This window comes from Lontra canadensis, unplaced genomic scaffold (genome assembly GCF_010015895.1).
Source record: "Lontra canadensis isolate GAN:19392208 unplaced genomic scaffold, GSC_riverotter_1.0 scaffold58, whole genome shotgun sequence".
Lineage (NCBI taxonomy): Eukaryota > Metazoa > Chordata > Mammalia > Carnivora > Mustelidae > Lontra > Lontra canadensis.
Window position 1 is genome coordinate 11,099,436 of NW_022631052.1, and position 24,740 is coordinate 11,124,175.

The window sequence follows — 24,740 nt, forward strand, 5'->3', positions numbered from 1 at the left end:
CTACAGGACTCCGCTTGAATCACACGGGCTGTCTCCCACCCCCAGGCCTTGGCACCTGCTGTTCCTGCCTTGTTAAGGATAGAACTGTGCCCCCCACCACCTCCCGAGCCCTCAAACATGCTCAAGCCCAAACAGCCCGGGACCCATGAATGTGACCTAATTTGGAAACGGGCTCTTTACAGACGTGATCAAGTTAAGATGGGATCATCAGGGTGGAGCCGAATCCAGTGATGGAGTCCTCATGAGAAGAAGAACTCTGGGCTCGGGGTCACACAGGAAAACACCGTGTGAGTAAGAGCCTTTGGGGGAGCAGGGACCTGGCCACACCCGCACACCTGCAGCCACCCGGTCTGGGGGGCTTCATGCCACGGCCCCAGGGAGCCAAACCCGCTGCCTGGCACGCGCCCCTTCCAGACGGCTCGCGGCTGCTCCCTTCCACGTCCAGCCACGCTCGGCTCACGCCGAGTCAGCCGGTGTGCTGCTGCCCGGGCGCTGGCTGCAGAGGACGGAGCTGCCACCCGCTCTGCCCACTCACCTGTTCTTGTCGCCTCCCTCGGGCTCGTCCACCTCGTCTGCGCTGCAGGTGGCACTCGAGTCGCTGTCCTGGGGGGCTGCCGCACCCTTGGCCGTGGGAGCTTTGCCCCCGGGGCCGCTGCCCTCCTTCTTCTCCACCTTGAGGGCCCCCTCGGGCGCGGCCTCGGCACTGGCCTCAGCGCCCCCCTTGCCCTTGTCGGGCCCCTCCTCCGTGGCCTCCTCTTTGCACTCGCTCTTGACGGGCTCCGTGGGGGGCACCTCGCCGGGCTCTTCCGTCTTGCCCACGTCCACAGCCAGCTCTTGGGCCACAGGGGGCTTCTGCTCCTCCTCCGCCACCGCCAGGGTGGCCGCGGCATCGTCCTCCTCCTTCTCCTCCTTGGGGACCACAGGAGGGGGTGCGGTGGGTGATGCGGGTGCTGGCGGGGGCGTGGGCGGGCGGGCGGCTTCGGGGGCCGGGGTGGGCTCGGGGGCGGTCAGAGCGTCCTCTGGCGGAGGGGTGGGTGGCTCAGGGGGTGGCACGTCGGGGCCCGGGCCGGGCGGGGGCTTGGGCCCGTTCTGCCCCGCGTCCTTGGTGGCCTCGGTGCGGGGGGAGGGGATGCTCTCGGTGTCAGAGCTGTTGTTGACTGCAGCTGTGAGGGGGATAGAGGGGCAGGGTGAGTGGTGTCGGGCGGCTCAGGCGTAGACCTGGACCTGCCCATCCCAGCTCCGGGGCCCAAATTCAGGATGCCCTGAGTGGCCCCACAGCCGGACACCCCAACAGCCCTGAGGCTCCCACACACATGGGCAGCCGGCCCCTCCCGGTCCTAGGGCCCTGCCCTCCCCCTGCCACCTGCTCCCCATGCTGACCCTGGTGCCCAGCCACCTCACTGACTTCCAGCCCCTGGGGTCACTGGCACCCCTATGTGGCCAGGGCCGGGGGCTCTCATCTGAGCTCCAGAGCTGGCTGTGCCCAAGCCAGAAGCCCAGCCATGGAAACAGTTTCCCTCTGGGCCTTGCTCTCCCCCTCTGCAGAGTGGGCAAGCAGATCCTGGCTCACAGGGGGAGTAAGCCAGGGTGTGGCAGCACAGGGTGACACTGGTGACTTCCCTACTGCGTCAGGGGACTCTGAACAGCCCGAGGGGAAAGCGTCCCGTCCCGCGGCATCCCCCGTCGGGAGGCCCACACGGCCCCGGCACCTGGCAGGTGCACAGGGAAGTGGTAACCGAGTGACTGAACGTGCGTCCGGATGAAGGGTGAGGGCAGCTAGCCTCCCACCGGGCTCTTCAGCCTTAACAACACTCCTGTCACTTCTCTGGGTCTCAGTTTCCCCCATTTTGCGTAAAATGGGGACAAAGTGAAAAGCCCTGCACTTGCTGTTGGGAAATCAAAGAAGGTGCAAGTCACAGACGAGAACACTGGTGAAAATCAACAGAACGGTGAAGCTGAGCGTACAGATCTGCAAGCGTGAGTCAGGGAACAGCATGGGGAACAGACACCGCACAGGGAAGGCGGACAGAGGCAGCAACAGCACAAATGTTGGTACTCACAGAGGCATGCTCACGGAAGTGGGCCCCTCACTGAGGACAGGTGCCCTCGGGATGCCCCTGACCCCAGCACAGCCCTACCCCGACCTCGCCCCCCCTCCCCCCACCGCCACCAGGCCAGCCGGCCACACTCATACCTGGGCCACTGCATTCCCCTCTGGGCACCTCGCTCCCAGAGGTGTGTAAGGCTGGAAGGAAGCAAGAGAAGGATTAGAAGCAAGGCGGCAGGAGCAGCAGGTGGCAGAGAGGAGATGGCCAGGGGGGCGAGCAACAGGGGGACCTGTAGCCTTATCTTGGAGTGACGTGCCCTTTCCCTTCAGACCCATGGGTGACCTGCAGCGGCCTTGGCCAGCAACAGAGTGGTGCAGGGAGAAGGGCGAGTCCCGCCCACTCCTGGGTGTCCTTGGACAAGTCACTGGCCTTCTTTGGACCTGTGTTCCCAGGACGGAGGTGGGGATGCCAACCTCAGAGGTGGGCAGGGCAGAAGGAAAGGCCTTTATGGCCCTGGACCCCATCCCACCGCTCAGCTCCAGAGCCAGGTGGGCAGGGAGCCGCCATGGCCCTGGACGAAGGCCTCCTTCAGCCCCGGCTGCCCAGGGTTCATCTCTGCCTGGATGCAGCAAGGCACTTGTTGCCCGCCCCCTGGAGGGGTCTGCCATGCTGCTGGGGCTGGCCGGGCTTTCTAGAAGGTTCCACAAGGGCGACCTCAGGCCCTAACCCAGAACCTCTCTGACCTCCCCCTTCCTGGTCACAAGGCACAGGATTACACAGCGAAAGCTGGCTGGACGGCCAACTCCAACTCCACCAGTTACGTGACACCCCGTGAGAGCAGTTCTCCTCTCCCTGGGCCTCGGTTTCCAAAACTCATCCATGTGATGGGGAGTATCACCCTGCACCTTTGTGCAGGATTTTCTAGCCCACTGCACAGGACCCATTCAGAGCCATCAGGTGGTTACAGAGCCTCAGCTCTGCCAGACGAGCCGTCCCCCTCCCTCTCCCCCACCGAGCACAGAATGTCCCTCCACCACCCCCACTGTGGGATGTGAGCCCTACAAGTGACGGGGAGTTCACTACCACACAGTTCTCTTACTGGGCAGTGTCTGTTCTGGTCTTAATGCTGAGCCGAAGTCTGGCTTCCTTCTACTCTCCCACCAAGGCTGCATCCTATCCACACAAACAGCTGGGAGGATATTTAAAGAGGGGGGATTGGGTTTCTGCTTCCTTCTCTTTTTCTGGCTATAAATTCAGGACCCAGAAAACAAGGGCAGAGGGATTTGTGGTGCTCACTCAGACGCTGGCCAGGCCTCTCACCAACTTGGATTAGAGAGACCCAGAGCAGTAAGGGGGCCAGACTCTATCCCCAGCTTGAGGCAAGAGCAACCACATGGCCCAATTCTCTGCTCTCAACCAGGAAGTGAGGTTCAGGCCCGAGAATGCACTGGGGGCTGGCAGAGCTCGAATTTATTTGCAGGCCTGGTTTGAGGAGCCAGGAGGTGACTCCCTCCTTTCTTTACCATGTTGGCAGAAGCTTGGGAGTTTGAATGCAGAGGTAGGCAGACAGGAGGAAAAGGAAGGCACCCTAGGCAGGGGCAAGAGGAAAGAGGGTTCTGTTCACCAGGAACACGAGGCCCCAAACGGGGCAGCTCTGGGTAGGAAGGGAACAGGAGAGGCACAGGTGTTCAGCTAAGCTAGGGGTTGGGGTCTTTGGGGACAACGTGCCATGGGGGACAGGAACAGACCCATGTAATTTATCACCCAAACTGGAGCATTTGGGAGTAATACCATCACCATCACCATCGTCACCACCACCATCACCATCATCGCCACCATCACCATTGTCACCACCACCATCACCATCATCGCCACCATCACCATTGTCACCACCACCATCACCATCATCACCACCATCACCATCGCTACCACCACCACCACCACCATCATCACCAACATCATCACCATCACCATCGTCACCACATAACCACCACCATCATCACCACCATTGCCATCGCCACCATCACCACCACCACCACCATCCCCGCCAACACCATCTCCATCACCAGCACCACGCTCCCCCTCCAAGGCAGCTCAGGCCTCTTTCCAGGAGGACCCAGACATTCTTGGGGCGGGTCAGTTCCTGTCCCTCACCTTCTGCCTCCTCCGCCATCTCCTCCTCGTTCCCGCTCGCACCCGATGCCTCCATCTCCTCATCCTCCACCACAGGCGGGAAGGCAGCCTCTTCGCTGGTGGCGGCTGGGGTTTTCTTCTTCTTCCTCCGTGCATTCCTCTCCTTCTCCTAGGGCACAGGGACAGCGGCAGTCACAGCCTGGGCCTGGGCTGCCGGCCCGGGGACTCCCTGTGCCCGGGGCCTCGTCACAGGTGCAGTGGACGGTGATCCCAGCCGAGCGGCCATGAGGCGACCTTCCCCGCTCACGCCCCACCGGCCAGCCATGCCAGTGGCTATTTTTACTGAGGCCTTTATTCTTCCCTCAAGTCCCAGATACATGTATGGTGCAGCCTGTCCGATCAGTTGCCCTGACATCCCTCTGGGACAGGCAAGGAAGGGCTGTTTCTGCCTACAGGCCCCCGTGACTGGTCCAGCCCCTCTGACGACCCCCGGCAGAGCAGTGACCAGATGTCCCAGAGGACAGTGCGCCAGGCACAGTCACTAGGTGGGAAGCAAATGAAGGAGGGAAACCTCCTTGCATGTCACCTCTGCCTCTCACGGAGCCCCGGCAGACAGGACTGGTTTGGGAACCTCATCATTTCACTCCCCCAGTCTTTCCAGGACACCTCCTGCATGCCAGGACAGCCTCGGGGCTGAGGACACACAATGAATGAGGTAGACAAGGTCCCTGTCCACAGAGATCTTCTAGTCAGGGGACCAACAAACAATATATCACTTAATTAGAGACTCAGAGGTGGGGACATGAGCAAGATCAAAACAGACAGGGCGGGGCTCAAACGGACAGGGAAGGCTTCTCGGAGGAGGTGACCTCTGAGCCAAGAAGGAGCACAGAGAGAGAGAGCCGGCCAGGCAAAGCCCTGGAGGTTGGTGGTCCAGGTAGAGGGAAGTGTGAGTACAGACCCCCGAGGGGGGGCCCAGCTCAGTGTGCGCAAGGAGCAGAAAGAAGGCTCCCGCAGCGGGGACTTGCACAGGCCTCCACAGGGCACCCTGGTCCCCGGAAGCCCGGCTCCCTCACTCACGGGGCCAGACGCCCATCCCCCAGCTTGGGTGCGAGCTTCTCCCTCCTGGTTGACAGCCGCTGTCTTTGCCCCTCCCGGGGTGGGGTGCCGAGGTTTGAGCACATCTGCCGGCTACTAACCGGCTGACAGAGCGGGCGGCCTCTGAGGCTCGAACACACAGTTGGCAGAGTTGGGGTACGTCTTATGGCGGAGTGCTAGGGTCTCAAGGAGACCAGGGACTCCCGGAGGCAGTGGACTGGTTCCCAAGAGGGGATGACCCGCCCCGATGCAGCTGCAGTGACAGGAGGGTCCCAGCCCAAGCCCTTCAGGATCTCCAAGGAAGGAAGTAGAACCTGTGGTGACCTCAGACATGCCAAGAGCCTCAGGGAAGCCCCTCGCATGGGCCCGGGGACGGTCCCCCCAGAATCCATGACCGCCCAAAACTCAGAGTGTGACCTTATTTGGAAATGAGCTCTTTGCAAATGTAATTAGTTCAGATGAGGTCATACGAGATTAGGGCAGACCCTGAGTCCAGTACGACTGGTGTCCTTTTAAGAAGAGGGGGAATCCGGACGCAGAGGCACATAGAAGCACATAGGGAGCGATGTGTCCAGCAGCCAAGGAATGTCCAGCATGACCGGCCGCCCTCAGCAGCTAGAGGAGCAAGGCAGGCTTCTCCCCGGAGCCTCCGGAGGGAGCAGGGCCCTACAGACACCTCCATTTCAGATTTTTGCCTCCAGATTGTGAGAGAATGCTTTTCTATTGTTCTCAGTCACCTCGTTTGTGGTCCTTTGGTACAGGAAACAGGAAACTATTGCACCTCCCCTCCACCAATCCCCTGGCCCCCTGGAGAAAGCCCCTGACCCAAAACTCTTGGGGCAAATGGCCTGCATGCTCCAGGCACTGCAGGGTCAGCCCGCCCCAGGCCCTCACTATGGCTGGGCTGGGAACAGGCCTCAGGGGGTCCCCAAGCCTCAGCCCCAGTCTGGGAGTGGGATCACTTCCTGTCCTGCCTTCTTCCTGAGCAAATGGGGGTCCTCTGAACATAGCCACTCAGAACGTGGGGAGGAAAAGGAAAACGTCCGTTTGCCCGTTAGTCACGGTTTCCGTCACCAACAGGCCAGGGCCATAGCCCCACCCTGCCGAATGTCCCCTGGCCACTCTGGGAACGCCCAGTTCTGCCATCCCCCCCCCCCCGCCTCCAGGGGCTGGCCCGGCCTTGCCCCAAACCCCAAGCTTCTCCCAGAGGCCCAGCTGGAGCCCACGAGGCGCGAGAAAGTTGTGTGGCATGTGGGTTCTGTGGGTGCGGCTGAGGGATCCCCCTTCTTCCCCAATCTATTTTTAGCAGACAGGGACTCACTCCTCTGCTTGGGCTGGGTGAGGCAGGCGAGATCTGCCGCTGGGGCGGGGGGGGGCAGCAACTGGGTGGGACTCCACAGTGCTGGGAGCCTGGCAGGGAACCGGGGCTCCTGGGGGCCTGGCCGGGATGTGCATCTTCTGGGGACTCAAGGCCAAGCGGGGCAAGTATGATGTCAACACTCGAATCCCAACACGGGGTCTGAGAGGCTGGGACTTTCTGAGTGTCCGAGGAATTACACCGAATCCTTCCACATGTGGCCCTGTACCGCCAGAATCAGGAGGGGTGTGCAGAACAGGAGATGCTGGCAAGACACGTATGATTGCAGCTGCTGTTTATTGAGTACCTACTATGTGCCCGGGTGTTTTCCTGGATTGAGACAACGGAGACACACCTCTGCTCTATAAGCCAGAATGCACTGCCCCTGCTTCAAACCTTCCAGGGGCTCCCTGAAACCCTTGATAGAAAACCCCAATTGTTCCCCCTCCATACAGCCCTGCATGGTCTAGATCTGGGCCTCACCCACCTCTCCAAAATGTTTGTCCACCTCTGCCCTCCTCGGTCATCCTGCTACAAACACACTGGCCTCCTTGTGCAAACATGCTTACAGGGCCCTCGGCCACAGGGCCTTTGCACTGGTCATTCCTCTGCCTTGACCTCCTTCTTGTAGACACTAGTGTGACTCACTTCCTCACCTCAATCTGGACTTCGCTCAGACCTCACCTCCTCAGAAAATCTTCCCTATTATCCTGTCAACATCAGCTAGTGCTTCCGGCCTCCCATCAATCACTCTCTACTATATCCCTCACGTTATCACCTTCAGACCAGAATCAGAAATTACTTGTATGTTCATCTGTCCCTTGAACTGGAATTAGCCCCTGAAGGGCCAGCACCCTTGTTCTCTGCTTTGTCCCCAGCCTACCTGAAACAGGGCCTGTCACCTAGAGTGCAGGTGCTCTGTAACAGTTTCTTTAAAGATTTTATTTATTTATTTATTTATTTGACAGACAGAGATCACAAGTAGGCAGAGAGGCAGGCAGAGAGAGAGGAAGGGAAGCAGGCTCCCTGCTGAGCAGAGAGCCCGATGCGGGGCTCGATCCCAGGACCCTGACATCATGACCCGAGCTGAAGGCAGAGGCCTTAACCCACTGAGCCACCCAGGCGCCCCGTAACAGTTTCTTTAGATGAATGAACCTGATAGACAAAGACACTGGCTCAGAGAGGCAAAGACACTTTCCCGAGATCACACAGCTCATGAGTCAAGTAGCTCACATTTGAATGCAGGTCAGGTTTAAGCACTTTGTTGTCCAGACCGTGTCCCCCTCCAGGCCTATGCAGCCTAGGACAGAGGAGACAACAGAAGGAAACAAGGCAAGGCAAGACCTGGACTGAGACAGACAGAGACAGAGAAACACGGAAGCTGAGCCCCAGGGCCTGGAATCACAGATGGGAGAAAAGGGTAACCTTCGGCCATAAGGAGGGGGAGGAAAACCTCGGAGAAGGCACTAATGCCAAATGTTACATAAGTCTGGGACATGCGCGCCTGCCCACCCAATCCTGCTTCCTGCTGACGTCGCCCCACGGCCTTGCTCAGGCCAGGCCTGGTGTAAAGCAGGAGGGGACACACACTGACCCTCTGCTTCCTCAGCTCCTTCCTGCACTGGACAAGGGTGACATGTCTTTCTGAGCTCCAGACGGGGCCTGGCCAATGGCCAGAGGTGGCTGCCTCCGCTTCAGGATTCATAAGGACCTAGAGCTTCCTCCTGGAGACCAGAGAGGGCCGGGGAGGGGTGGGAGGCCGAGTTCATGGAGTTCAGTAGCATCTTGTGAGGCCTGCTTGCATACTCCAGTGACGGGGAACTCACCCCTGCAGCTTGGGTGGCCCATCGGGATGGATGGACCCAGGCTGAGCCCAATTTCCCATGATGGGTCCCTGTGATGTATTCCCTGTGCTTCCTCCATCGCTCCTTCAAGGTCAGCTGGGAACAAGAACCAGCCCCACACCCAAATTGCCTTTTCTCACCAAAACAAGTGGTCAGCAAGGTTCAGTCATCTGTAGGCCCCAGAACTCAGCCTGCTGGTCCTATCTCCTGGTCCAACACACTTGGTCCATGGCTCACCCGGCAAGACCATGCTCTGCTGAGTCCTGTTTGAGCCACGTCTAGTGGAGGGCAGGCCCACGAAGGGATGCTCCACAGACCCGGGTTCAAATCCCCTCCGTGGTCTCCTGGCTTCATGACTCTCCAGTGCACAGGGTCAGGCGACAAGAAGGCCGGCCTCCTCCATCAGCTACCGCTACACCTCTCTTAGACCAGCACAACCCACCCCGAGCCCAGCACTGGCAGACGGCTTCCCGCTGTCCACTCCAGAAATGCCCAGCTCCTCTGCCCAGCAGGAACAGCCCACGCACACTGCCCACTAGGCGCACGGCAGGCACCCAAGAGAGGCTTACTGAGTGCACGGCAAGGACAAGGCCTGGCCCCGGGCACGGCCCCCACCTTACAAAGGACTCCTCGGCTCCCCACAAGCCTGACCGTGGGTCCTAGCCTTACCTTCACTTTACAGAGGACACCAAGCCCGAGTGGGGAGGCTGTGTGCCCATGGGCACCATCGGCCCCCTCTAGCTCAGAGCCCTGCTCTCTGCCATCCTGCTAGGCTGCCTTTCAGATGAAAGACACTAACCGACCCAATCAATCAATCAGTCGACCAGTCAATCCCTCAGCCAGTCGAGGAGTGGCGGCACTCCATATACAGCACGTATCCGGGGCACGCGAGATCCCAGCCACTGGGCATCTGGCAGCCACGAGCGCCACCAAACTCATAGCTCTCAGCTGCAGGGTGCTCACAACGGGCCAGGCCCTGTTCCAGGCCCTTCCATCCACCCACTCAGGTGAGTGTCCTAACAGCCCTCCAAGGGGGCCCCTAGTACTGCCCCCACTGCAGAGCTGGGAAAATGGCACACAGAGAGGGCAAGCCACTTGCCCATGGTCACACAGCTAGTAAGTGGCAAGACCTGGATTAGACTCCGGGTCTCTTGGGCCAGAGTCCCTGCAACAGCTGCTCCTGCACACGCATCTGAGAGAGCGCCTCCCACGCCCTTGAGAAAAAAAGGGGGTGAGTGGCTTTGAGACAAAATTCCACCACTGCTGCTCCCAGCACTACCAGTGGGAGCAAACAGGGTGGCCACCGCTCACACAGCACTCCCCTCGGGCAAGCCCTCGGTTCCCCAAAAGTGGTAACTCATTCAGTCCTCACCAGGGGTCTCGGGGTAAGGGTCACTATTCCCCCACTTCACAGATGGGGAACTGAGGCTTGGGGGGGGTGAAGCTGCCACCCACGGGCACACAGGTGCCCCATGATCAAGCTGGGACGTGACTCCACTCTCACCCCTGAGCCCACGCTGCACCACCCACCAGGGGTCTCTGGCCCTCCTACCCACGCTCTCAAGTCCTGGGGTCCCAGGGGCCACAGCAGAACGGTGCCATGAGGGACTCTGGGAGGGCAGGCCTGTAACCCAACAACCTGGGCTATGCCCGGGTTTGCGTCCATGCTGGCTGGGAGGGGCTGGGGGAAGAGGAGGGAAAAGCGGGGAGGAGGGGGAGAGGGAGCAGGAAGACCTCCTCCCGTGCCTGTGCCTGGGCCCAGCTCGGGACCACCCTCCCTCCAAATTAATTCCTAGCTGGTGTCCACAGAGGCTGCCTCCCTACCAGCCAGCAGCCCCTCCCAGCTGCTGCACTGCGGGATTTCAACAGGCCTTAAAGACAGGTGCTCTGCACTCTCAGGCCTCCCTGAGTCTTCCTCCCTGCGGAAACCAGAGTCCTAGAAAATCTAGGAAAAAAGGAGAGCTCCTGGGGCACCAGGGAGCACTTCCAGAAGCTAAAGGAGCACCAGGGACCATGTGAACAGCACGCAGGGACGGCAAAGGTGGTCTGGCCTCACCAGATGCGACTGGGAACAGGAGACAGACGAGCGCAACCCAAGACTGAGGGTCGGCCTCAGCCCTGCCACAGGAGCATGACACGGTGTCTCCTGGCCTCGAACAGCCCACAGCTGCTTAGACACTTGATTCAGAAAGATCCCGCCCAGGGCGGCCGGGGACAGCGCACTTAAAATCTGCACGGCGCTCGAGCACAGTTCAAGTGGGGCGAGTCTGCCCCCGCCTGCCGGCCACGCTGCGTGCCTCAGCGGTCTGGGCACCCCATGGGCTTCGTGGGGAGAGAAATTCAGCCCTGCCTCCCAGGACAGGCTGCACACGCTCTATACCCAGCAACAGCAGCCTGATCTGCGGGAGGGGGCAGTGATGCAGCTTGGTGACCAAAGAATGGGTCCCTGGGTCATACAGGTGTGGGTTCAAACCCCAAGTCCGCTGTTGATGAGCCTGACTGAGCCTCCGTTTCCCCAGATCTATAACGGTGACAGTGCATGGCAGGGGCATGGCGTCAGGGACGGAGGAACAGAAGGGGGCAGGGAAAGAAAGGAGCGGGGGGAGGAGGAAGGGAAGAGGCTGTCCCCAAACGGCCCTCCTTTCCCAGTATCAGCCACGAAGGAAGCGGTTCTCTTTGCAGAGACCATTTACAATCTCAGCGAGCCCTCCTGGGCTCCTGGCTCCTCTTGAGGCCAGAGGGCAGCAGGAGGCGGCAGGAGGCCAGGGCCAGGCCTGCTGCTCCCTGACCAGTCCTTCCCCGAGGCAGCCCTAAGACCGTGAGGTCAAACGGTTGGGGGGGGTTTGGGGGAAGACACTCACTTGGGGTTCATCTGCCCCTGGACCTTTGTTCCAGTGCACTGACAGCCACCGGCCTCGCTGAGGCAGGGCCTGACCCACCATGCTCCTTCCTGCAGACACCCAAAGGCATCAGACCCAGGAGAGCAAGGGAGCCGAGGTGGGGCACTGGGACTCCCCATAGGAGGCCCGGGCAGGCGGGACGGCGTGCGTGCGTGTGTGCGTGTGTGTGCGTGTGTGTGTGTGTGTGTGTGTCCGGGCTGGGGCGGGGTGCTCACCATCTTCAGCTTGTGCTGCTGCAGGATCTCATCCAGGTTCTGCCTCTTCTTGTAGTTGAAGTAGAAGTTCTTACACTGAGACACGGTCTTGGAGCCCACCATCCGAGCGATGGCCGACCAGTTCCGGCCGTGTTCCAGAAGACCTGTGGAGGGAGGGGAGCAGGTGACAGGAGGCAGGGGCCCGTGCCCACGGCCTGGAGCCCCAGGCTGAAATGCTCTGAATGCAGGCACAAGGCTCCCAGCTCCAGAAGCAGTCGGGGGCGGAGGGGGAGTGCTGGGGGGTGGGGGACACAGGGGCCTAGCCACCACCCCTCCCCACCCAGGCTACGGGGGCAAAAGGCCCTGGCTCCAGGAACCAGCAGGGGCAGGGGTGCTCGCCCCAGGTGCACCCCCGCCAAGGCCACGGTCGGTTGAGGATTCCAGGGGCGAGGGGCTGAGGTCTGGGGCTTGGACCCCGCCCAGGCCCCCACCTCTTTCGCCTCCCCCAGTTGTCGTGACCTAGCACTGACACTCCCTCACAGCTGCAGATGAGGCCTCAGGCCTCGGGAGACAGGGCTGTTTTCCGGCCACACCGGGCCAGGGCCAGAGAAAAGGAAGGAACGTGTGAGCAGGGGAGGGAGGGTGGGGTCGGGGTTGGTGTGAGCTGGAGCCCGGAGCCTCTTCACCTGGGTTAACTGGGTACCTCTGGGGCCTGAGGCCGTTATGGGCTTGGGGCCCATAGGGCTGATTCAAGGGATGGGAGTAGACTTGCCCCCCAAACACAGCCCCCTCCCCCAACGCTATGAGTGTCTCACAGCTTCGCCGACCCCAGCTATGGGGAGAAATCCCCAGGAACTGGCAGACTCCACGTCAAACCCACCTAGGTTGGAGAAAGTTCTCTCCAGCCCCATAAACTCAGGCCAGAGCTATACCCCCACCCCCACTCCACACCCCATTCTAGCTCCAATACCGTGAACACCAGGCTCAGCGAAAACGCAGTCCCCCGCACGCAGAAGCTGCACCTGGGAACCCCGGCCCCAGGTCTCAGTCCATCTGCCCACAGAGCCCCCGGCACACACGGGCACGCCGCACACGTCTCTCTGTACCCCATGTGGCCAGGTCAGCTGGAGCGGGCAGGGCCGGCCACTTCCCAGGGGCTGCTGGAGGGACAGGAGGCAGGCTCCCGACCCCTGAGGGCTGTGGGGCAGGATGGGGCCCCCCCAAGGGCAGCAGGCACGAAACCTGAGTCACGCTGCTGGGAACACAGCAGCCTCTGAGCCCCAGAGCTAGACTATCACAGCAAACGAAAGATTTCCCATAATGAAGTTTGAGGCCATTTTCCTTGAATCAAATCAAGCTGCAAGCAGGAGGGCTCTGATTGGGATTTTGCAGGGGTGCGGGAGCTCGAGGGCCTGACAGTCTGCGTGCTGGCATCCTCCGTCATTCATTTGCTCGTCCACCCACCCGCCCACCCACCCACCCTCACACGTGCCACCGGCGCGCTGCATACGAGGCTTTCGTGAAAACAGAACTACAACAGGCACAACACGGGCAAGCCGCCACAGCCCGCGGCCAAGGGACCTGGAGTTTGCAGAACCCCTGAGACGAGGTTCCGTCTTGTCCTTGCTGCCCAGGACTGCTCTCCCATCACCAGCGGGGGGGGGGGGGGGGGGGGTGGGGGGGGGGGGGGGTTGGGGGGAGAGCGGGCTCAAGGGGCCACAGCCATTCACGAGCTCGTGGGGACAGACCAAGGGCAGAGTGGGAGAGGGGACCCAGGTTTTCCGCTCTCCTGCCTCCAGGCCCCATGGGGTGGAAGCGGTGCCAGCCCGACAGGCCACCTGCTCCCCAGCGGAGGCTACGGGCCACGTGGCGCCACAGCGGGCTCCTCAGGGTTCCTCAAGGACAGGCGCGCAGGGGCGGGCTGGGGCTTGGGATCAAGTGTCACCCAGCCCCCTGACCTTTCCCTCCGCCTGCGCCAGCAGCAGCTGCCACTTCCACAGAACCTGGCGGAGGACGACGGGACGCGAGTTTATTTATATTTCCCCAGCCGGGGCCAAGGGAGCCCAGGCAAACATGTCGGGCCAGAACCCTGGACAGGAGAGGGCGGGTCTCCCATCTGGGCCTGATGGGTTGGGGGGGGCGGGTAGGAGCATCGAGGACCCGGGGGGTGGCTGGACCCCAGAGAGGCTGACATTTCCAAACTCAACTCATAAATAAGGAGGTGGTTTGGAGGCTGGCTGGGACCTCAGGGTCCTAATTAACTCCACTTGTGGCAGCAGCAACAGCGGGAGTTGACGAGGGTGACAGGGTCACCCAGCCCTTCCCAAAATCGAGTGGTGACTTCAAGAGGAGCCCTGGACAGCGTACTCCAGAAGCCCTGCCCGGGAAGTGCTGTGTGGTATCAGCCACCCACTCTGTTCTCTGAGCCTCGGTTTCCTGACAGCTACATGAGAGGCTGGGGTGAGTGTCCTCATGTCGCTGGCCAGGTCCCCCTTCTGGTTCCTGTTCCCTAGGCTGAGGGTGCTGGGCACAGGGACAAGCACTTCAGACCTCACTGAGCCTTGCAGACCACCTAAACCAGACCCAGCTGAAAGCCCCCCAGCCCCCATTCGGCTAGAGGAAGCACCTCTGAGTGTGCACCAACCAAGACCCCCCCCACCAGCCTGCCCCAAGCAGACCGAGGTCCTGCCCTCCCTCCCCTGACAGCTCCAGCCTGACAGCCAGAAAGGCTGGGGGGGTGGGGGGGTGGAGTGGGAAGAAGGGGTCCCAAGGGAAGGGGTGGGGATGGGGTCGCACGGGCACAGAACTCCTGCGTCCCCTGCCTGCTGGCCACAGCCAGGTCCCTGTCACCGGTACCCAATGCCACCCCAAGCCCCTCCTGGGGCCTCACTCACATCCTCTCATCTGCGTCTCCCCCTCGGCCAAGTTTTCCGGAAACATACGGCTTGGAGGATGCTCCAGGGAGTGGAGCTGGGAGCCGCGGGCTGGGAGGCGGGAGGCTGGGCGGCCGCGGTGCCGGCTCCGCGAGGCTTGTGGCTGGAGCAGGCTTGTGGCTGGCGTCTGCTCTCGCTCAGCTCTGCCTCACATCCTTCTGTCCAACGGCGGCGGTGGTGGTGGTGGCGGCAGCGGGAGGGAGGGAGGGAGGGAGGGGAGAGGAGGGAAGGGAGAGGAGGGAAGGGGAGGGAAGGGAGGGGAGGGGAGGGCGGGCGGAGGCTGGCTCTGAGAAGGGCGGGGAAGTGGCTCCGCACCGCCCGCCCCTAGTGGCCCAGGGCTCCTACCGCCCGCTCCCCGGGCGCTGCCAGTCCTGACACCGTCCCCCCGCCCCGCAGACCAGGGCGTGAGAGGTGCCCTTCACCGATGGGGGGGGGGCGGCGGGAACTTCTCAGCTGTGTGCTCCTGCCCAGTGCCAGGCGTCACCAGGGTGCACCGTGTCCGAGGCTCCTCTAGGCACGAGTGCACCCTGAAAAGAGCTCAGCAAAGGGCGCTGGCCGGGAGCCCCCAGTCCCCGACACCCCCGCTGGGCGGAATCCAAAGAGCCCAGCCTGACGGGGCAGCGGAGCCCTGAGCAGCCTCACTGCACGCCTGGGCTGGCTCTTCCTGCTGCCTGACCCAGCGAGACGCGTCGTCAGGGCTGAATGTGACCTCCAGACGGAGGCTCTCGGGAGCGGGCGGGCGGGGGAGCGTGGCAGAAGCCCAGGTTCAGAAGGGGCGGGCCAACTTGGCACTGGCTTCCCCCTCCCTCTCTCCCCATCCGTGGCGGTGGCGGCGTCAGCAGCAGCGGTAAGAACAGATGAGGGTTCAGAAAAACAGAGCTTCTCCACCCCAGCAGACGGGGAGCAAACAGCTTCTTCCGCTGTCATTCCCCGCTGCCGGTTCCACCTGCCGTCCGCCCCCACCCGGCCCGCTGCTGCCAGCCCTCCGCGGGACACTCTGGAGGTCTGGGGCCGCAGGAAGGGGCCCGAGTGCTCCTTCCAGCACCCGCGGGTCTACGGACGGGCCCGGCTGGCTTCGCATTCCCAGAAGCAGCTCAGGACTTGAGTGCAAATGAGACCTCCAGCCACTGAGGGCTGGGGAAAGAGGCTGGAGTCCCCACACGGTTCGTTCTCTGCTGCCCAAGGGTCTCGGGGGGGACAGCGGCCTTTCCTCCCTCTCCGAGACACCCCTGACAACCAGAGCAGCCTGCCCCGATCAACAGCTGCTAAACCTGTCACAGGCAGCTCCCGCGAGTTTGAAAGTTAACGGGCTTGAACTTTGGAGCCAGATCCAGGTCATGACCGATTTCTCCAACTCCAGGGTCACCGACCTGCTTGTCCCTTTAGCCCTCAGCCTTTATGTCCTGCCCACGGAAACCCAAGGAACGACAGGCCTCCCTGACCCACCTGTGCGCCCAACCCTCGTCCTGGGATCCCAACCGTGTCAGGGACCCACGACTTTCTGCCTGAGTCCCTTGATCCATACCCTGTAGGGAGGAGGCCCAAGTGAGCTTTTAGAACGCCGGTCTTCCAGTGACAACCCATGCCTCTCGGGATAAAATCCAGAGGCTTCAGTGTGTCGTGTGAGGCCCTGCAGAAGCAGCCCCACACCCCCACCCAGCCTGCTCCCCACTTCTCCCCTTGCTCACCCACCCGCTGGGACCTTTTAGGTCCAGCCCTTGAGCATGACCCAGGACACTTAACACTAGCTACTTCCTCTACCTGCATGGCTTTTTCACAAATCTGCCTCTGTCCTCCTTCAGCTCAAGGGACACCTCCTCAGAGAAGCCTTCCCTGACCAGCTTCTCTAAAGCCATCCCCCAGCCACCCTGGCATCATGAGGCTTTGTTGCCCGCAGAGCATTCAAAAATTAGCTCTTTGCTCCACTGCTCACGGACTGTCACGTCTCTGTATCCGTAACTGCTAGGCATGCAGAAGGCACTTGGCGAGTGAACAAAGTTCTGGATTCCCCAAGTGTTTCGGTCTGGGGGGCCCCCTGGGTGTCCCATGGCACCCGTGCCACCTCTCTGAGGCCCCCAGGAAGGAGCTACTGAGAGGAGGGGGCTGAATAGGGCAGGGCACCCTAGACCCTCATCAGACGAGGATGGAGGCAGTGCCCGCCAAAGTTCCACGCCTGTGCCCAGACGGCAGGTTCTCCTGAGGTCCACTGCGGTCTGGATTCCCCGACCCCACTTCTAATTTCTAAGGAAAGAGTTTCTTTCTGAAGAGTCAGGAGGCAGGAACTAGGAAGTGAGATTGACCAAGACAGGAAGTCAAGCCAGAAGGTCTGAGTCACATACTCGGAGCCCTGAAGGAGACAAAGGAGCAGTGGGTGGTTTCAGGGGTGGCATCTCAGCACCGTGGCCTGGGGGGGTCTCAGTCTGGCCGCTGACTGCTCTGGCCACCCTCAGAGGAAGCTTCCCAGGCACCGTGCAGGGGTTTGTGACGAATTGTTCTTATGGGAGCAGTGACTCAGCCCCCAGAGAGGCCTCTGTCCCTGGCCTGTCCCTGGTCCAGCTCCCTCTTGAGATCCCCGCTACAGGCAGCTCTCTCCCCCCGAGGGTCTGCGAACCCAACCACCAACAGCCCACCCCTAGCTCACCATCCATGAGTTCAGATAACAGGGCAGGGAGGGCCCTGGTAGCACCTGGCGGGGGCAGGGGGGCAGACCACCATCCATCCATGTCCCAGGGATGCCACAGCTGCTCTCTCTGGAAAACCAGCACCCTCTTCCAGGAAACACAGTGACTCCCCAACCCCAGCCAACCCCTTCCAACCCCGAGGCTTTCTGTTCTCTCCACGAAGAGCACAGGCTGCCTCCAAGAGGGACACATCCCCACCCGTCCTGCCAGCTGCCATTTTCCAAAAGAAACTCCAGTTTGCGAAACAAAACTTTCTGCCCAAAACACTGTCGAAGGAGAGGGGGAAAAAATCCAGCGGGCTTAGTCCTGAGTCACGGCACTTCCTTCTTCCAGAAACCCCAAGCCCTGGGTGGGTTGGACACGGACTCAGCCATTCAGCTGGCAACCCGGTTGGCCACCGACTCTGTGTCAGAGCTTCCAAAACTCTGGCCAGTCCCGAAATCCCATCAGGATCCTGGCTAGACAACTTCATGCCTGAACTTTGACTTACCTGCCTTTTCCTTTCCATTTATGCTTTTAAAAACAAGCCCCAGTTTCAGCAGTTAGAGCCACAAATCATCGATGGGACGTCAAATGGCCACCTCTCCCCCAACACACGATCCAGTAGACATTTTCGATGAAAAGAAGTCTGTGACCTCACGTCGCCTTGCCCATCCCTCCGGGAAAATGCCACGTGACCCGCTCAGCATCAGGTTTGCCTACAGAGCAGACAGCGGGCTCCGGGCCAAGCGGCTCTGCGCTGTCCGCTATCCGCGGTGCACGCGCCGGCTCATCGCTCCGGACCTCGGCGCTCTCCTCTGCAAAGCCCAGTGTGCTTGTGCGCGTGTGCCCGTGCGTGCATGCATACGTGTGCGTCCACGCTTGTGCAACACTCGCCTGGTGCACTAGTTCATGCAAAGTGCTCCAACCAGCGAGCCGTGCCCAGCGACGACACTCAGCACCCACTGCCAGGTGCCGCTCTCCGAGGGTCGGCAGCTGACGTGCCGGCTTTTCACCTGGGAGCGAGGAGGGCTGGTGGTGCCTCACGGGAGCTTCAAGGGGGCTGACAAGGGACCACAGCAGGGTCGGGAGCCCGCCCCTAAGGCTGGTCGCCTCCTTCGTCCCGAGGTCATGCAGAAACCTGACTTTCTCCTCCAGCACATGCTGAAGCATCCAGGACAGGGAGGCAAAGTGCCCGAGATGTGACCCCTGCCCTGCAGCCCACGGGTAGCAGCGGCTCCCCATCCGCGTCAGCCCCGTCCCTTCCAACGACCCTGAATGCCGCCAACTGTCCCTCCGGACGACCCTTGATGCCGCCCCCATCCCATCAGCCTCCCTCCGGCACCCGCTCTGAGGGCGGGCCCTGTCCCCTTCTGGGCCCTCGCTGACCCCGGCACCAGAGGTGGCCCCGCACACGTGAGTCCTGCCGGCGCACGAAGCACTGTGCCGACGGCCCGTCCCCAGCCTCTGCCGGTGCGTGTGCCGCGGGCCGGCAGCGCGCTCTGGCCGCTCCTCGTCCACACCGCCCGCCGCAGGGGCAGCAGGAGGCTTGGGCGACGGACGCGTGTGTGGGGAGGACCCGCTCTTCCAAGCTCCGGGGCTGGGGCTCACGCCTCCCCTCCCTGAACCTTAGACTCTTCATCCGTAAAAACTAATTAAAGCAGCCAGTGTGCACAACAAGCACTTCGGAGGTGCAAAGCAATTAGTGGATTCTCCTTCACTCCCCGTGAAAGTGGTGGGGGGTGTGCGTGGGGGCGAGGGCTGCGGGCACAGGGTTACTGCGAGAGAGAGAGAGAGCGAGCGCGCGTGTCTGTGCTGGGGTCAGCTTCAGAGCCACCCAGCCTGGGAGGCTTGCCCGGGCCTCCTCCGTCCAGGGCTGCTCACCCAGCCTCTCTCCCCACACCAGGCGGGCCACTTGGGGCCAAGGAGGGGCTGGCAGCACGGAGCCAGACCAGCACCTCTTCCTGGTCTGGAACAGTGTGACCAGGGGCTACCCCCCCCCACAGCGGGCACCCTGCCCACCGGAGAAGAGATGCTGGGGACCGAGACGAGCTGCCAGCAGAGCCCCAGGCCTCCCGCACAGCTGGGTCAAGACTCCGAGACAGGCCAGGCTGACCTTTCCCAGGGGAACTAGAGCCTCACATCCCAGCCCAGCGCCTGGCCTGCCCCTCCTGCCCAGCATGGCACAGAGCCTCAGGGCGGGCAGCCAGCTCCCTGGAGCTGCCCAGTTCCTGGGGAGGCTGCTTCCTGCACATGCTCAGTCCCTACTTGGTGCGAGCCCCAGGGCAGGCAGCCCTGGCTCCGTGCGCACAAGAAGAGAAGGTGCCCACCTGCCCACCCAGAACGCTGCAGCTGCTGCGGCCCCCTCCCTCCCCACTCCCCACGCTCTGGGCCTAACAGCGGGACTCCATCCCACAGCTGGTAAGGCCAGGAGCCCAAGAGCTTCTCCATCCCTCTCCTCTCTCCCCCTCACTGCGTGTTTCCACATCTTCTGACTTTGTCACACTGCCCCTGCCATGAGGCCTTCGCACATGCTGTTTCTGCTGCTGGGATGTCCTTCCCTCCTTCATTATTTGATCTTTTAAAAAGATTTTTCTCTATTTATTTAGAGAGAGCGAGTGCGCGCGCAGGAGTGCACACAGGATCAGGGGGAGGGGTCCAGGGAGAGGGAGAGAGAGAATCTCAAGCAAACTCTGTGCTGACTGCGGAGCCCCACGTGGGGCTTGAGCCCACGACCCTGAGATCAGGACCTGAGTCAAAATCAAGAGTCGGACGCTTAACTGACGGAGCCACCCGTGCGCCCCTCATTATCGATTAATAGTAGCCCAACCCATGGACTAACTCATTCAAACCTCACAGCGGCCCCATTCCCACTCTGTAACCAGAGTATCTGGGTTCAAACCCCAGCACCACCAATTAGGAGCTGTGTGACCTGGGACAGCTCACTTAACCTCTCTGAGCCTTGGTTTCCAAATCTGAATAGAAGGGACTAAGACCAGCACCTGCCTCGCATCCAGGAACACTGAGAAGTACCGAGCAGTGTCCCTCACTATCGTTTGGGCTCTGGGTGCCAGCCCAGGGGCTCCAATCTTGGGGAACCCTCGTTGTCCTTGTGGAACCTCCGCCAAGGAGGTCACTCACCTCCAGCCTGCTTCTCCAGCTGTGCACAAGGAGCCAAGGCCCGAGAGGAGCACATCCTTGCTCAGGGTCGCACACCCGCAAGGGCCAGAGCAGGGCCGGAACTCAGCACGAAAGGCTCCGGACACTCTGTATTCAACTGTGGGCCTACCGCTTCTGAGTGCCGACTGTATACTAAGAACTGTACATTTACGGTCTGTGCCCCCCTTACGATGCCCCTGAGAGATGGCGTCCCAGCCACGTGCTAGAGTCGGGGCGGAATGAGGGCAGGAGAGGGACGGGCCAGGCCAGGGTCACACGGCTGAGGGGTGGGTGACAGTCACAAATGGTGACAGGGACCTCAATATGCCTGACACACCGCTGGCTTTGCTTTGTTTTTCACGGAACCCCGGTGTCGGCTATACTGGGCTGAACTGGGCTGAACTATGCTGCCTCCAAATTTCAGGTCTCTGCCACCTCTAAACATGACCTGACTGGGGAAAAGACTCTCTGGAGATAAAGCCACATTAAAGTGAGATCCTCTTGGATTAGTAAGGGTGTTTGTAAGAAAAGGGCAACAGCCTCACGAAGACAGAGGCAGAGATGGGAGCCATGGGCCTACAAGCCAGGGAACGCCGGGGACGGAGGCAGGCGTCGGAGGCTGGACAGGCAAGACAGGTTCCCTCCCTACAGTCAGAGGGAGCACAGCCCTGCCCACACCCTGACTTTGGACCTCTGGCCTCCAGAGCTGGGAGAGAGCGCCCTGCTGGTCTAAGGCCCCCTGTCTGTGTGTTGTTGGGACAGCTCCAGGAAACTCACACAGCGGGAGATAGTCTAATTCCCACCAGACCCAAGAGGAAACAGAGGCACAGAGAGGTTGACAGATGTGCCTGAGATCACAGAGCTACAAGGCCTGGTTTTCCAGGGAGGGGAGGAGGGGGTCCTCTGCGGCTCAACCTCTGAGGCCAGGCTGCTGGAGGTCTTCTGGGATACTCGAGGCAGGCTCAACAACCCCAAGATCCTGGGGACAGCCGCCTGCTTGCTTCCCCAGGCTCCCCACAGGAAGGACCGGGCCGGCTCATCTCTGGGTACCCCTGCCCTGCTCAGGTGAAGCTCCAGGTCAATGGGAAGGGCTGGGCAGCAAGCCAAGGGCACGCCACCTGCCCGCAGCTGAGCTGCTTCCTGAGTCCCTTCCTGGGCTCCTGAGGGCTAGACGGGGGGCTCCACAGCATTCCTAGCATCTCCCCCCTCCCCCCAGGCTCATGCTGGAGCGCAGCGGCCGGGCTGCCAGCACCTGCCTCCCGCCCCGTCCCCGCCCGCCGCCTGGAACACACAGCCATTAGCAGCCACCCTGAGCAGTAATTGTCCAGATTGCTGTAATTCACGGCAGACGAGCACGCCAGCGCTCATCGCATTATTACAAATGTCACTGAGCAGGGCCTTGGCGTGCACCGTCCCCGGGGGGTTCTCGCGCTGCCGTCTCTGTGGGCAGGACCCGGGATGAGCTCACCGCCGCTGTGAGGACCCAACCTTGAGACAGCGGGGCACACTCCCATCTCGGCCGGTGAGTCATCCCCGCCGACCTCCCATTCCCCAGATCTGCCCTTCCCAGAGGGAGAGACAGGACAGCCGCCAACTTGGCCAACTCCCGGTTCCCAGGCAGCAGGGAGGGGGCCAACAGAAGACACTCTCGGGGTGGGGGGGGCGCGGCAGAGAGGGGCTGTGGGAGCGCCGGCTGGCGGTCCTGGGCCTTGCACACAGAGCCCCTCACTACCCCGGTGGGAGGGGAAGGGGGGGTGCTGGGTGACATCGCTTCCAATGACGGATACACAGGGGACTCGCGCGTGCTTAACAAAATGTGCGACTGTGCACAGGTGTTCCCAGCGGCTCTGTTCACAAGAGCCCGAAGACAGAAACAACCCCCATGACCGTCGACCGATAGACCCACGGCCGCATCGGCAGGACCCCGCGCGGGGCACTAGAGCTCGGCCACGAAAAGGAACGAAGCCCACACGTCACAACACCACAGATCAACTTCGCGAGCACGAGGCTGGGGGAGAAGCCAGACGCGGGGGGGCGTGTCCCGCGGGATCCCATTCAGGTGAACGGCAAATCCACAGACACGGAAAGGAGATAAGTGGATGCCAGAGGCTGGCGGGCCTCGGGGGCTGGGCGTGACCACTTGTGGGCACTGAGTTTCCGTCTGGGGTGGTAAAACGTTCTGGAACTAGACAGAGGTGACGGTTGCACAACACTGTGAAGGTGCTTAATGCCACTAACTTGTACACTTTGAAAGAGCAAACAGTAAATTTTGCGTTAGGCGTGTTTCGCCGAAATTCCATAAAAGAGAAAAAAAGACTCACGCGATCTCAGGGAAGTCTCAGTTGCACCCAGTGGTGCAATCCAGCCTGGAACCACACCACGGACAGAGAACAGAGAGAAACCAACAGAGGAAAAAGCACCGTGCGCCCCCCTGGGGGGCTAACAGCACCCCTTTGCCCTGCTGTGAGAGACGACGCCCAGGGCCCCTATGCGTGCCGCTCGGCCTACACCTTCCAGGGCCTCGCCCAGGAGGGGAAGCAGGGGGCTCCTCTCCCGAGGGCTGAGAGGGTCGCTGCTCGCCAAGGGTGGGGAGCTTGGAACAGGGGCCTGGGCTTCAGAGGGGCGGAGGTGCCCAGACAGGAGCTGGGAGGGAAAGCCCTGCTCAGGTCTGGGGCTGCTCCTGGTCAGTTTCTGAAACCCCAGGGCAGAGCACTCGGGCCACTCAGCACCCCCTTCCCAGGCTGGAGTGTGGGGGCCTGGAGGCTGTCCCGTCCTCACACTCGCCTGCCTCTGGATGCCCGGGGCCTTCACAAGAAAGGCCATCTGTCCCCTCTGTGAGTCATGACCCAGAGCCCTGGGCACAGGAAGCTGCACGTCTGCGGTGGGGCCCTGGTGGGGCCAGGGGGACGAGAGCTGGAGGCCTGGACTTGCTCCGGGCCCCAGGCCATCCTTGCCCTCACTCCTCACTTCGTCCTCTGTGAAACGGGATGGGAACAAGAGCCACTCTGGGAGCTGGGACCAGAGTAAATGAGAGCAGGCAGGTAAATGGGGATCAGGCACCCCTGGCCTCAGCCTTCCTGTCAGTGCTGGGCACAGTCAGGAAGAAGTCAGCCCAGAGACAAGGGGAACCCATGCGGATGCAGTCCCCGACAGTACAGGACCCATCCTCAGGCCCCTCGATGCCTGTTACCTCTGGTTCCTCACGGATGCCTCTCCCACTTCACAGAACGGGAGACTGAGGCACAGAGATAGGTCACTGAGCCACGAAGGGAAGGACCCTGCTGTTCTGGCTCCAATGAACATGCAGCTGGCTTCTAAGGGAGGACATGAGGTCAGCACTACCATGCACGGCCTCCAGCCACAGAGATGACACAGCTGAAGGGGACACGCAGCTTGACCCTGTGACCCCACTGTGGTGGCTGCCGGTCAGCTCTGGGCCTCCCCTCCAAGACGCCCAGATGCGCTGCCACCAGCATCTACCGGGCCACGACATGCTGACCCCAGAGGCGACAGAAGCGGTCCACTGACCCATGCGCACAGCCTGAGCTGCACCTTTTCTGAGCTGCGCCTCAATGTCACCCTGGGGACACACTGTGTGCCTGATGACGCAGTCACTGCAGGGTGAAACCAAGACTCCGAGGAAAGGCAACCGATCTGAGATCAGCCCGAAAGCAGAGCCTGGCCCTCCGGACGGCTCCAGAGCACGTGGGTCAGGCCCAATGTGCCTCAGCCTCCCCAGCACGAGAGCTGCGGGGTCTGGATGCCAATCAGGACGGATCAGAGCCCCCAGAGCCCCTCACCTTTCTTGGCTGTCTCCATCTCCTCTTCCGTCCAGCGAGAACTCTCGTTCATTTCCATCGAAGCTGAAACGGAAGACGGGGTGCATTGGCAGCAGCCCGAGGGGCGGCCCAGCCTCCACTGGCCCGCTGGGATGGCAGTGGTGTAATCAGCCCATTTTACAGGTGGGGACGCTAAGGCGGTCTAGGGTCTGGACTGTGAGGACGGTCTCTGCATGCACTCGGTTGGGAAGGGGGTGACCTACGTGAAAGCTCGCTGACCGGATGAAGGTCGGGGGCACTCGGGACGCGAGCTTTGGGTGGGCGGGGCCCTCATGTGAGTGTGGACTTGTCTGTACGGGTGATTCTTTACTGTTAAACCCTCGGTTTTAACCCACCAGCTGCCAGCAGTCCCCACCCCAGCTGTGACAATCAACAAGCGTTCCAGACGTGGCCATGGTTGGCCAGAATTGTCCCCTGGGGCTCATCAGGTCCCTCACTGAGAATGCTGCTCTACAGGGCGAGTGCTGTACTCTCCCCAAACTCCACCTGATCAGAAGGAAGCTTTAGAAGGGACATGGCTCTTGCTGACCTCACACAGAGTTGGCCAGGCCTCCGCTGTGGCGCTGTTTTTGGAT

General features: G+C 61.5%; 1 protein-coding gene across 16 annotated transcripts in view; it reads right to left on the minus strand.

Annotated features, from left to right (window-relative positions):
* The window catches only part of NCOR2 (nuclear receptor corepressor 2), a 207,171-nt gene that overhangs the window by 39,854 nt on the left and 142,577 nt on the right, over positions 1 to 24,740 (minus strand). For 11 of the 16 annotated variants that reach the window (XM_032876484.1, XM_032876474.1, XM_032876473.1 and 8 more), the window contains 5 exons: positions 24,127 to 24,189; positions 11,596 to 11,738; positions 4,203 to 4,350; positions 2,195 to 2,245; positions 536 to 1,163 (listed from right to left, as the gene is read on the minus strand). In XM_032876484.1, the coding sequence (XP_032732375.1) occupies positions 536 to 1,163; positions 2,195 to 2,245; positions 4,203 to 4,350; positions 11,596 to 11,738; positions 24,127 to 24,189 (1,033 nt within the window). The remainder of the gene's footprint in view (positions 1 to 535; positions 1,164 to 2,194; positions 2,246 to 4,202; positions 4,351 to 11,595; positions 11,739 to 24,126; positions 24,190 to 24,740) is intronic. The other 5 variants (XM_032876482.1, XM_032876486.1, XM_032876483.1 and 2 more) reach the window with 1 other exon arrangement.